Consider the following 14336-nt stretch of genomic DNA (forward strand, 5'->3'; position numbering starts at 1 on the left):
TTATCCCTCTAATTTTAAATAAATTATTATTTTAATAAAACATTATTAAAATCCACTGAATTATACTAATAATAATAACTTATCAGAGTTGGGCAAGATTTTTTATTTTTTTATTTTTTTTTTTTATTTTTCGAACAAGCCGCTCCACTCTATACGAATCTGGAACAATATTATTATCTGTGTTATCTCTCAAAAAAAAAAAAAATTATTATCTGTGTTCTTCGATCGAATCGAAGCACCACCCGAGATTTTCGTTTTTATACCAATGAGTGTACCAGTATAAAAGACGCTAACATGACAAGCACACAAGATGTCACAAACATAAGTATCCTTGAAAAGTTCCTAACATACCGCCAAGTTTTCCGAAATTCTTTATTATCTAAACTACACATTCCCAATAAACTAATATTTAGGCAGTTTCCGTACGGGAAAGCTTTGTCACCCAGTCATCTAATTCCCCGGTAATATCCGAAAACTAATTCACAAATACATTAACATTTTGAGCCCCAAGGACGCAAACTCTTCACATGACGAAGGCATTCCTCTGTTTATAAACTCCACTATTAATTGGTCTCCGAATCTTTCACTGCGTGCTGGGTTTCTTGAAACAGCAGTGAAGAGGCTAGCCACAGCTCCTCTGCTAGTTTAGAATTATAAGAGAGTGAAGAGGATCTTATAGTCCTCCCTTTTCCACCAAAGAAGTATTTCCCAGATGCATCCTGAAAATTTTTTTTTAAAAAAAAAAAACAAATATCACAACAATTTACCCTCCGTTATCAGCAAAAACTAAATCAGCAGGAAAAACAAAAACAACATACAGGCGGTGCCAAGGCGGCGTCTATGACGGAGCTAACTCCCTTATCAGGTGATTGCAAAAGGTTCAATAGTCTCAGAACCATAAAAGCTAGTCGCGAAAGACGAGGAGGAACTTCTCGCATAATGCTGGTTTCCACCACTCCAGGATCAGCAGCACTGTAATATATACAGCGATTTTCACTCTCTAGTTTAATAAAGCAAATTCTTGTGAGAAATGGTAGACTCTTAAGAGCAGTAGAAGATGAAAAATAGATTGCTAAATTGTGTGTATGATACAAGTCAAGACAATCTCGCACTATATGGCCATTCAACAAAGTTAGTGAGTATTTACATGACAGAGACAGAAGAAGCTGGGTCCAGCACATAGAGTTGTCGATGAAGCTCATACGAGAGTAAGAGTAGACAAACTGTGAAACAGAAAAATCCATCACTTAAAGACGAGACATGAAGGATTGTCCCCCTTTCTTAAGATATGCTTTCTTTCTTAGGATTTGAGAATAAACGTACATTTGGAATACTCGTAAGTCCAAGCAAATGGATATGGTTTCGATGCTGGCAGGAAACAGAGATTTTTCCTAGCCAGTGTTTCCTTTGACACATCCACACTCGATGCTGAAAATGTAACTGTAGAAAACTGCATAGTTAGCTCTAATTCTGAGCACAGGACAGTGATTAATGATATAAATAAGTAACCACTGCCAAAATTTCCTTGAACTAGTCCCACTACAATTGCCAAAATTTCCTTGAACTTCATCCTCTAAAATATAGGAACTTTCCAGCAAAGGATCTAATGATATAAATATATAACCATGCTTACCACATCGGTGAGTGAAAGATGTGACATTAACAACTCGAGAAGGCACCGGGCTGTTCTTGAGTAAAGGCAAGAGAATGTTGGTCAGAACAAATGCACCGATATAGTTTGTCTGCACCATCCTGCAATGTAAATGATAAATTTGAGTGGTCTTAGAGTTAAAAAGAGTGGAATCATGATGCTTTTACTGAATAAAAAGATTATATGATAGTTGATACTCTAATGCCCCAGGAATACAAAGCATAAAAATTTTCAACGACATAGATTGGTGGTAAAGGAATTAATCACCATTACATCCGATATAACAATAACCATCTCATTAAACCAAAATCAACACGTACAATGTATGGCATCAAGAGGCTGAAAAGGAGTCTAAAGGACCTCTACTTAGAAAGCAGCACAATATACAAAGAAAAAAAAAAGAGTAGCTTTAAAAGCATAGTTCAAAGGGGATGGAGAGATTACTGGTCAAATCCATCAGCAGTAACTCTACACGATTTTGCTAATATGCCAGCATTATTTATCAGGAGTTGTATAGAAGGGTGCAGATTCGAATCCAAAAGCCACTGCTTTAAGGAACTTTCAAACTTCACAACGGAATGAATAGACGACAAGTCAACCTGAAATGCATCAAGGCAGGCATCGCTCTGTTGCTGCTTGATTTTTTGCATGGTCTGTCACATAAGACGAAAAAAAATTACATAATAAGATATAAATTATTAAGAGAATATGATCAGAGATTTATCGGTTAAGCCCAGTGGATATACCTCTGACAGCAATTGACATGAACGTCCAGCTGGTAGTCAGAGAATATGAAACATACTTAGTTCAGAGACACTGACAGAAGGCAAAATTTAAGTTAGAGGAAAAAAGTATTTATGCTATATTAAGGACTTTTTACGAGAATAGTAGACAAGCCGAAGTGTTATTTACCATACTTAAACCAACTTTTCATAACAATAGGCACGTATCATTGTGTTTAATTCTATTTGACCAATCCTCCTTAGATATGGTGTTATTAACCAGAAATAAGCATGCATTTACATACAATCAATGCTTATAGGAGCTACCACTAAGATCAACAGATAAGACAAATACGCACTCAAGACGACGATGAATTTGTTGATTTGCCACTAGAATCAACAACATTCCTACAACCCATTCTGTAGGCAAAGCTACGATTCAGTAAGGCTCCAACATACAAACCACGAGTTTTATATTCACCAAATATAATTATACATCGCGATTATCATACTAAAATTAGTAAACCCAGCAAGAGATTTAAAGGATACTGCAAACAAAGCAAGTTAGAAACTTAAAACAAGTCCCAATCCGACCTCAGAACCAATAGCAGCACAGCACAAGTGTTTGATAAAATGCATCAGAGAAAACGAATAAGAATTAGACCACCATAACACACGATCCTTACCGAGAACTACGTGATAACCTTCGCGCGCCAGCTCCCTCGCCGCGGCCGCGCCCAATCCCGACGTCGCCTACAGCCACAAAATGATTCAAAAAGAAGCCAAAAACAGTATAGAGCTCGGAGTTAGGGTTTGCTCACGCCGGTGACGACGCAAATGGGTCTCTCGAGCTCGGAGCTAGGGTTCAGGGAGACGCCGCGGCGAGGATAAGAGGGATTGGGGCGGAGGGAGGGGAATAAGGAGGATAAGGGCTCGGGGAAAAGGAGTCCGAGGTAGGAGAAGAGGAGGGAGAGGGTCCAGAGCAGGGCCATTCTCCAGAACTGGGCGGAGCACACCATCTCCATCGTCGCCCTATCCACGACGAATCCCATCTTATTCCTAATTTCCTATCCCGCGGGATAACTCCCTACTTATTATTCCTGTATTCGGCGCCGAGAACGGAGCGGAGTACCCATGATGTGCGGGTTGATTCGGCGCCGAATGATCCGACCCGTTCGAAATTGGAGGGCCAGGATTGTAAATGCAACCTCTGTGTACATAAACGACTATTTTAAAAAAAAATTCCTATCCTATACGGCTTAATTATAATATATAAAAGAAAAAAATTGTCATAGCTGAGTGGGGCTAAGCAGGGCATTTAGTTTGTGATTAATGGGTTGACTACGAGGTAGCATGCTATATCACACTAACATCACGTTATTAATAATCAGCCAATCATATCTTACTTTTTAAATAAAAATATATCAAAAATATTTTTTTAATAATTATGATGGAATGAATTAATCCAAAAAAAAATTATTCTGATTGGTTGGGAACGCTAATTAATACATTCTAGACTTTTTCAATTGACTAGATCCATACACTATTAAAATATGACAAAAATTGTGTTGTGCTCTTTCGGTCCTATTAAAATGGGCCAATCCACGGGCCATCCCTAACGCAAATAGCAAATAGTTCGATAGTTGGTACCAAGGTTTCAAGTTCAAATTTAGCTATTTTATATTTTCAAAAGCGGATTGCATGCTAATTTTCTCTCTCTTTAAAAAAAGGGCCGAGCCACTGTTAGCAAATCATTTTTAGAACACATTAATTTTGAAGAAAACATTGGCCTACATTTCTCTGTCTATACAATACCTTTATTTTTTTTTTATTCGCAAATAAAATAACAATTTCAGAAGTGGACTAAGAGATAATTTTACCAGCATCATTTAAAAAATTGGTCTCGATCATCATCGGCCTAAACTGTGCACTGCGAATTAGTCTAATTCTCCACTTCTAGTCTTAGAGCTTTTTGAATTTTTGGACGATATTTTAATGTCCTGCACCAGGGCACTTGTCAAGGACAAAGCCACAGTTTGATAATTAAATGACAAAGTATAAGTTTGGTGGGTTATCTTTGTCAAAACCCAGATGGCCACTGAGACCAGAGTGTTCTAATAAGAAAATAAGGCCACCGCTGTAGGCCACGAGCACCCATGTTCCTTTCCCTTTCAGTGACTCCACACTTCCACAGGTGTCCCCATTTACCATCCAAAGGCATCTTATATCCTTTTCTTTTTCAAAAAAAAAAAACACAAAAAATAATGCAACCTTAGACATTACTCTATGCACCCAAAAAGGGCACTTTTGGTGCATGGGGACTAAAAAAAAGATGGGGAGGTGAGATAAGGCTCAAAGGAAAAGGGGGAGGTAATTAAGGAGTGTTGTGTGTGTTCATGGGTTGGATTCATGTTGAATCCGTAAGATTTGTAGAGTGTATTTGTTAGCTTGTCATCCAAAGATAAGGTAATGGATCCGGTTTTGGATAGATAGTTACATTCTGTAACAAAAATTTCAGATTTTTTGTTTATGCTCATTAACTATTCTATTCTGGATAACTGTAGCCGAAAGTAAAAATATAAGCTAGATCAAAAGAAACTTAGGATGCTTTTGTCTAGTCATAGCGCGCGGCTGATGAATAAAAGAACAGCTATCTTAATACATACCGACCGTCCCTAGAGCAAGTGGCAAGGGGTTTGATGGTTGGTACTCGAGATCCCAAGTTCGAATCCTAGTTGATTCATATTTTCAGTTAAATTTATTTCTAAATAAAATAAATAAAGCTTAAAAAACTATCTTAATACACGTTCAGTAACTACCTTCGAAATTAAAAATAATAAATTAGAATTTCTGCTTTTCCGACTGAGAATTTTCTTTATACTTCAAACTAGAATAGAGGTTTCATACTTTTTTTTTATTTCTCAAATACTCTGTTAATTAGAAAAATTCCCTCCAGTGCTTACAATAAAGCATTCCTTAGAAGCAAGCAGGATTTCTTCATGTGTCAAGATGCCTTTGCCAATACATATCTCCCTCTGTGGTGATTACTAATGATTGGGTAAATTAAATATTATCTCATTGATTGGTATCCCAAGTTAGAGCACATGTTATCTTAGGTGTTTTAAGTCACATTTTTATACAAACATGTCCTCTAACAAATTCTATAATCACTAGCTATGCATTTGATTAGGCACTCATGTTTATCTTCTCCTGAATAAATTAGTTGTTAAGACACGTTATCGGTTTCTTCATTTGATAATATGTAATTCATATATGTCTTGAAATAATTGATATGACTACATAACGAATCAATTATTAATTGACATGATTCATCAAGGGCGGATATATAAGTTTCTGAATTTTAAGCGGATAAATGACAATCGCCGTAAGTTTAGGAATGTTTCTTCATTTTAGCTTCTTTTTGACTAAAAAGTAATTAATGTATTATATTTAGGAGCTGCTTAGTTTAAGATTTGTAATATTTAGAAAATATTATATATTTTTTATATTTAGAATGACAAATTTCCTACTAAGTTATCAAGTCACTTAGGTTTATAGGTTGTTAAGAACTATCTGATATTTCTATCATTTAAAAATCAATAATAATAATTTTATTGAGCTAGACTGGTATACTATCGATAGCACGGAGGCTTTCGTGCTATCAAGTTATTTTCAATGATGCGGCTTCCAAATCGACGATCGGCTCCGTTAGACTTGATCTACACTGCTGAAAGTAATTGGAAATTAAATTTCATAATTTTTCGATATCATTTACCTATCAAACAAGTAATCTAAAAATGAACGGTTGAAAATAAAAATCTCATAAAAAATAATAATAAAAAATTTGAATTTAAGATCAGAGGTACTGATTTTACTCTAAAAAGTAAAAAGAATTTTCTATAAAAATTTCATCAGATTTGAATTATTTTACACCGTTAAATTCACAAATGTATTAAATTTGTCAATTCTGAAACTTTTTGATCAGTAGCCAAATGATGTTGAAAAATAATAAAATTTAGTTTCCAAATACTTTTAATAGTATAGGTCAAGTCTAACGGAGCCGATAGTCGATTTGGAAGCCGCATCATTGAAAACAACTTGATGGTACGGAGGACTCCATACTACCAATAGTATACCAGCCTAGCCCTGATTTTATTATTCCGTTAACACTTTATATGACTATCTAACTTGAATTGAGTAATTAATAATTTAAATATTTTTTATAAAAAATATAAAAAATTATTAAAATATTACAAATCGTAAACCAAACAAGCCATTAATAACTAAGTATGTATGTTTGAAAAAAAAGAAAAGAAAAAAGAAACCACGTGAACGTTAGATGGTTTTGAATTAGTCAGTTCACGGTGCTGAATGTTTCGAAGGGTTGTATGTTTCTCCTGATCTTTCTTATTATTGACTAACAGCTGGTTATCCAAATTATATATTTTAACATACATACATTATATTTAAAGCAAGCAATATACCAATAGTAATTTACAAAGATCATTACCAAGTTCAAGCAATAGAGTGGTTGGTTTATCTTAACCTTTATTTCTTTTTCTTTGTGTGTTGATGGGTCCGATTCATATACAAGGAACTAGGAATGCTGATTCTTTTGTTTATTTACCCTTTTTTCCTTTGGTTTATTTACCCTTTTTCTTGTGTGTTGGTATCCCAGGCATTAATGCATCCAATGCTGAGATTACAATAATCAGAAAAAGAGGCTAATTAAAGGTCACATTAAAGCCCAAAACAAAGAATTAGATTTCCATATGGAACCATATATTATACATCACATTCACGAATTGAGCTTCTATGCTTTTAAAAGCATCAAGTCATTGATGCTTATAGATTTTCGACCCTTGGATTAAGCAATATATGGTTAGGATGATAATGATCTCTTAGAGTTGAGTGGATAATAAGTTAAATAGCATAATCTAACCGATGAAAATAATCAAATTGGTAGATTTAACGGCAGAGAACTTACAAGTACTAAGTACCTGGTGTTTTTAAAAGTACCATAATTGAACTCTCAAATTCACAACCTCTCAAAATCCAATATAATTGTAAGTTTTAGTACTCGGCAGAGATAGCATTGTTATAGCCTATAGGTCTATTATAATATCGTCGTGATTTGTTAATAGAATTTATTTTTGAGCCATTACGAATAACTCAAAAGAATTTGTTTTATATGAATTATTGATGTTTGATGTGATATATGTGGTGCATAAATTGGCCAAAAATCAAATTATTTTATCCAAATCACCGGAAAATCGAAAAATAATAAAAAAATTTCCCCACTTGTTCTCTCATATAAAGAGTCCAATCTACGTTTGGACTTTATCTCCCTACTCTCCCTAAACCCTTCTCGCTCTATTCTCCTCTCTTATTCCACTTCTCTCCTATCCCTTTCCTTAGACCCAGTATAAAATTACACACACACGGAAAACAGAGAAAAAAAAGAAAAAAGAAAAAAGAAAAACAATCGCTATCACGAGTCCCTTTCTCCATGAGCGAAAGGAGAGAGTAGAAAAAGAAGGACACAAAAAAAAGAAGAATAATCTGAATTATTCTTCTTCTTCTGCTTCTACCCTGCGTGGATGGCGCGCCTCTTCCGAGATCGGGGAACCCTAGGGGAGTCGAAGAGGGAGATCAACGGCGAAACCCTAAGGCTCTCCTCCTCCTCTTCCTCCTCCTTCTCCATGGCCGCCTCCGCCGCCGCGGATCTCCCCTGCCCCTTTGGGCAATTGGGGTGCGCCCTCTCCGATTCCGAGCTCCGCGAGACCGCGTACGAGATCTACGCCGCCGCGTCCCGCACCTCCGGGGGGAAGCCCCTCACCTACATTCCGCAGTCCGAGCGCACCCCGACCTCCTCCTCCTCCTCCCCCGGCGCCGCCGCCGGAGACCGGTCGCTGTCGCCGTCGCTCTCCGCCTCGCCGCTTTCCGCCTCGCCGTCGCTGCAGCGATCGCTCACCTCCGCCGCCGCGAGCAAGATGAAGAAGGCCCTAGGGCTCAAATCGTTGTCGGCGTCGAAGAAGAGCCCCGGAAAGGACGGGAGCCCCGCGAAGTCCTCGGCGAAGAAGCAGATCTCTGCTGGAGAGCTTATAAGGATTCAGATGCGGATCTCGGAGCAGAGCGATGCTCGGATCCGGAGGGGTTTGCTTAGGGTCGCGGCGGGACAAGTGAGCTCTCGATCTTAGGGTTCTTCTTTTTTTTTAGTACTATTTTTAGTAAATCCGTACATATTCATGAACTTCAATCATCAAATTTAGTAGGGTTCACTCTGAATTTTAGTGCACTCTTTTGTTACAAGAGATCTGCAATTGGTTTCTGGGGTTTTATTGTAGATCTAATCTGCAAGTTTTGACCAGGTTATTTGTGCCGAAGTTGCTGAATTGAGCTTTAGGTTTCCATCTTACAATTGCATTGCGAATTACCTTTTGTTAAATTTTTTAGATGGCAAATGCATTTTTTGTTGTTTGCTAGGGCTATCTCTTTCTCTGTCCTAGCATGCTAGTTTGCAATGAGTGTTCAGGATATTTTTGCCCATATCTTTCCAGCTACCTGTTGTGTTACAATCGGGCCTGTTGACAGTAGACAAGCATTGTTATTGTGCTACGATATATTGTCTTTCTTAGGTTTAGTAGGAGCTAACTGCTTAAAGAATCACCATGCTCTTTGCCTTGATCTACATTTGAAGATGCAAGTGTAGCTTATCCCCAACTATAGTTTTCAGTTATTGTGTGTTGCTTCCCGTTGTATAATTCAATTTGAGTTTCCTCTGCTGTAATACACGCATTGTTTAAGAAAAATTAGTATGTTAGTCAAACATAATTGTTTTCTTGTTTGCATATATGTCAAAATTTGTGAAGCCTAAGATGAGAAATTCTATAAGCTTGATGCTAGAATACAGTCACATGCAAGTTTTCTCAATGTTAGAATTTGACTTCCTCTTTTTTCCTTTGTGTCTTACGTTACTTAACAGCTTGGGAGACGTGTAGAGGCTATGGTTTTGCCCCTAGAACTACTGCAACAGTTCAAAGCATCAGATTTTCCAGACCCACAAGAATATGAGGCCTGGAAGATCAGGAACTTGAAGCTCCTCGAAGCTGGATTACTTCTACACCCACTTATTCCACTAGAGAAATCGGATGTTTCAGCTCAAAGGCTACGCCAGATCATACGCGGAGCTTCAGATAGGCCACTTGAAACTGGAAGGAATTCAGAATCAATGCAGATTTTACGTAGCGCTGTTACTGCCCTCGCTTGCAGATCCTTTGATGGATCTTCAGACGCCTGCCATTGGGCAGATGGATTTCCACTTAATCTCCATCTATACCATATGCTGATAGAAGCTTGCTTTGATAATGGTGAGGAAGGTTCCATTGTGGAAGAGAGCTTGGAGGTATTAGAGCAAATAAAAAAGACTTGGGTTATCCTCGGAATCAATCAGATGCTTCACAATCTTTGTTTTACTTGGGTTTTATTCAGCCGTTTTGTTACCACCGGTCAAGTAGACAATGATCTCCTGTTTGAGGCTGATAATCAGTTAGCTGAGGTTGCAAAGGATGCTAAAACGACAAAGGATCCAGTTTATTCTAAAATTCTGAGTTCAACACTCAGCTCAATAATGGGTTGGACAGAAAAAAGACTTCTGGCTTATCATGAGACCTTCAATTCTAGTAACATTGAGTCTATGCCGAGTATTGTCTCTATAGGAGTGACAGCTGCTAAAATTCTTGTTGAAGATATATCTAATGAATACCGTCGTAAGAGGAAAGAAGAAACTGATGTAGCTCGCAGCAGGATTGACACTTACATACGATCGTCTCTCCGTACTGCTTTTGCTCAAGTAGGCAATCCATTCTCTTTTCTCTTTCTATTGTTCTAACGATCACCTAGATTTCAATTATGCATGGTTTGGTGATTCCGACTGGAATTTCATGTTTATTGTTGGATTTGATTCATTGATATTTATTTTCCAAATATATTGTTAAAACCGAACTTGTCTGAAAATCACACGAGTTTAGCTTTTAAATATACTAAAACTTATTTATTCTCATTTCTTGTTTTATTGCTTGTTTAGCCCTCTTTTGTACTTCTACTTTTAGCTGCAATCACTTTGATAGAGCATATTGCAAAAAGAAAAGCCTGGAGCTTCTGCTTTGGTGGGAACTGAAATAAGGCTTCTAGCCTATAAGTAGAAGCTCCACTATGGAGCTACTGATTTTGTTACAGGGAGAAATTATTGGGCGAATTTACTATGGCCCTTCTAATCGTGTTATTCAAACAACACTGCATCTTATAGTGGGGCCAAAGAAGCCCTCAGTATGCACAGGGAGATGCTTTTTGTTGCTTATTTTTAGTGAAAATTATGGGTTTTACAACATTATGCTGCACTTTTTGGGATAAGCATCATTACATCCTTGCTTATTGCGGTTTAAATGGTTGATTTCTGCAGAGAATGGAACAAGCAGATTCAAATAGACGGTCATCAAAAAATCAGGCTACTCCTACCCCAGTCCTTTCCATCCTTGCAAAGGACATTGGCGATCTAGCAAAGAAGGAAAAAGAGCTATTCAGTCCAATATTGAAGCAATGGCATCCACTAGCTGCAGGTGTTGCCGTTGCGACACTACATTCTTGCTATGGAAATGAGTTAAAGCAATTTGTAGCTGGTCTTACTGAGTTAACACCAGACACAGTCCAAGTGCTCAAAGCTGCTGATAAGTTGGAGAAAGATCTCGTGCTTATTGCCGTCGAAGATTCCGTTGATAGTGATGATGGGGGCAAGTCATTAATTCGTCAGATGCCACCTTATGAGGCCGAGTCTGCAATTGCTAATCTAGTGAAAGAATGGATAAAAACAAGAGTGAACAGACTTAAGGAATGGGTTGATCGGAATTTGCAGCAAGAGGTGATTCTAGCTCTCTTTCTATCTATTCTTGGTACAAATTGCAGCTATAAAACAGTATAGTTTTTATACATGATCTTAGGTTGCTCATTACCTTGTCTAGAATTTTTTAACACATTTTTTTTGGTGACAGCAGAGCTTCTGCGTCTATGTGCCCATTGGTATGTTTGTATCTGTATAGTACTTATGTATTGCTTGTATATAAATATCGGTGTCTTAGAGTTGCTAATTGTGATGCATGTTTGGTGAAACTAATACAAGTTATTATTGCTGTGAATCTCTATTAACTGGATTAGCTAATAGAGGAGGGACTATTGTATTCTTCTGTGAATGAACTTTCACATGCATATGCTGTAAGATTTACTAGTGTAGGTATGAGTGTGTCATAGAGTCACCATATGCGATTTGTGTCTGTGATGTGAAAATACATTTTGATCATGACCATGAACGATGCACTGCCAGTGATCTAATTGTTCATGTTCTACTTGGTGCAGAGTGAATAACCAAAGCATAATGATTAAAATCTGAACAGAAATAGGTTGATCAAATGAATATTCTGAATTTTTACATCCTCTTTAAATTTTTATCATTGTGAAATTAAAAATGAAATCTCTTAGATTTTTGTATTCTTAGTTCCATTTGTCTTTCTTTTCTTAATGAGACGATCTCTCTCTCTCTCTCTCTCTCTCTCTCTCTCTCTCTCTCTCTGCATTCTTGTGCTTATAATAATGGTTATAAGTTTAATTTCTATTGCTTTAATATCTTGCAGACTTGGAACCCCAGGGCTAACAGGGAGAGTTGCGCCCTCTTTCTCTCTGCATTCTTATGCTTATATTGGTTGTCAGTTTAATTTAATTTTCTAATGCTTCAATATCTTGCAGACTTGGAATCCCAGGGCTAACAGGGAGAGTTGCGCCCCATCTGCGGTGGAGGTTCTTCGGATAATTGATGAGACTTTAGATGCATTTTTTCAGCTGCCAATACCAATGCACCCTGCCCTGCTGCCGGACCTCATAATTGGACTTGATAGAAGTCTGCAACATTATGCATCAAAAGCAAAGTCAGGATGTGGTATGTTTAAATTAAACCAAAGCTTTATTTTTTTTGGTGAACTACATAAATAGTCCTTGTACTATCCTGACATTGAGGTTTAGTCCCTGAAAATTTTTGCCAAAAGACCTAAATCTTAGTGCCCGATACTTTGTGTTGCAATTCCTGCCTCGGCTCTAAAGAAAGTCAGACAACACAATTGTTTCCTATAAAATGACCTTTTTATCCCTGTTTTGAGTAAAGAAGCAAGGATGCCATTTATAGAAGGGATAAAATGTTCATCGTACAGGAAAATGTTAGGTTTTCTTTTTGACAGTATGCAGGGAATGAGAATATATGAGAAAGTTCAAGCACTAAAGTGCTTATGTGAAAAGTCAAGGACTAAAGTTGCAGTATTGAGATAGTACAGGAATTGTCCATAAATTTTACCTACTTTGTTTTTCTATCTGGGTGCTATTAGAAGAAACTGGCACTAATCAGTACTATTATATTCAGGAACACGGAATACTTTCATCCCTGCACTGCCTGCATTAACAAGATGTGAGGTTGGTTCAAAATTGTTCAGGAAAAAGGAAAAACCACACCACAATGTGCCGAAAAGAAGATCACAGGTTGGCTCAACTAATGGAAATGCCTCTCTTGGATTGCCACAGCTTTGCGTGCGCATGAACACACTTCATCATATTCGGACAGAGTTGGATAACCTGGAGAAGAAAATCATAACATGTTTAAGAAACGTCGAATCTGCTCATGCTGATATATCAAACGGGCTAGAGATCAAGTTTGATCTCTCCTTGTCAGCTTGCCAAGAAGGGATTCAACAGCTTTGTGAGACAACAGCCTATAAGGTGATCTTTCATGATCTAAGTCATGTTCTGTGGGACAGCCTTTACGTTGGTGAGACCGCGTCTTCTAGAATTGAGCCCTTCCTAAGAGAGCTTGACCCAACCCTAGAAACGATATCAAATACCATGCATGACAGAGTGCGTAACCGAGCAATAACTGCTTTAATGAAAGCTTCTTTTGATGGCTTCTTGCTAGTGCTTTTAGCAGGCGGCCCCTTGCGTGCATTCACTAAACAAGATGCTCGGATGATTGAAGATGATTTTAAATCTCTCAAAGATTTATTTTTGGCGGATGGGGATGGTTTGCCTGAAGAGTTGGTCGAGAAGGCAGCGAGCCAAGTGAAGAACGTATTACCGCTCTTCCGAACTGATACAGAGAGCCTGATCGAACGGTTCAGAAGAATGATTGTTGAAGCATATGGTTCTCAAGCCAAATCGCGGTTTCCTTTGCCGCCAACATCCGGGCATTGGAGCCCGAATGAGGCCAATACATTGTTACGCATTTTGTGCTATAGAAATGATGAGCAAGCCACTAAGTTCCTGAAGAAAACCTACAACCTTCCAAAGAAGCTATAAGATGTTATAAAACAGTACGTAGTATCTACAGGTGATTTATTAGTAGCTCCTTGGCAAGGCTTGTCTGTATGCGTTCTGTATATCTATATTACCAGCGCAGGTTTGGGAGAATCATTGAGTTCTCGATCGTTCTGATTGCAGCATCATGATACCTTCGAGGGCAGTGTTTTCTACACCAGACTATATTCGCCTTATCAGATCGGTTTTAGGTGATGTAATACTACTGACTTAAATATGGGATTTGGTTTGTTTGAGAGTTGGTTTGTAAAAGTTAGAATGCTTCAATCATTCTTTTAGTTACGTGATATCATGAAGGTTAGTTATTTATTCTTTGGGTTAGCAGGAGCTTTCTGGTTCTTTGTTATATTATTAATGTTTATTTAGTTTTTTCCGACCTGCTACTTTGAATCAGTTGTGAATAAGTTCTATTTAACTATCAGGATGAGGTTTACTGCTTGCAATCATTTGTATTTGCTATCGAGCAATCACTGTGGTAATGATTTTTTCTTTATTTGTATTCTGTATTTGATGATTTGTGCTATATCGAATGCTATGGGAATGAAAAAGAATGGAGACGG

General features: G+C 37.6%; 2 protein-coding genes across 2 annotated transcripts; one reads left to right on the forward strand and one right to left on the reverse strand.

Annotated features, from left to right (window-relative positions):
- LOC109717328 (dehydrogenase/reductase SDR family member on chromosome X-like) lies at nt 312-3466 on the reverse strand. The gene is made up of 9 exons (XM_020243056.1): nt 3195-3466; nt 3060-3126; nt 2398-2426; nt 2096-2304; nt 1634-1752; nt 1324-1440; nt 1148-1223; nt 819-972; nt 312-719 (listed from the first exon to the last, which is right to left on the reverse strand). Exons 1-9 carry the CDS (start codon nt 3423-3425, stop codon nt 564-566), a joined length of 1158 nt encoding a protein of 385 aa, XP_020098645.1. The 5' UTR covers nt 3426-3466; the 3' UTR covers nt 312-563.
- LOC109717584 lies at nt 7809-14219 on the forward strand. Its single transcript, XM_020243430.1, has 5 exons — nt 7809-8555; nt 9359-10225; nt 10835-11290; nt 12169-12358; nt 12833-14219. Exons 1-5 carry the CDS (start codon nt 7974-7976, stop codon nt 13756-13758), a joined length of 3021 nt encoding a protein of 1006 aa, XP_020099019.1. The 5' UTR covers nt 7809-7973; the 3' UTR covers nt 13759-14219.

This window comes from Ananas comosus, linkage group 11, assembly GCF_001540865.1.
Source record: "Ananas comosus cultivar F153 linkage group 11, ASM154086v1, whole genome shotgun sequence".
NCBI classification, from domain to species: Eukaryota; Viridiplantae; Streptophyta; class Magnoliopsida; order Poales; family Bromeliaceae; genus Ananas; species Ananas comosus.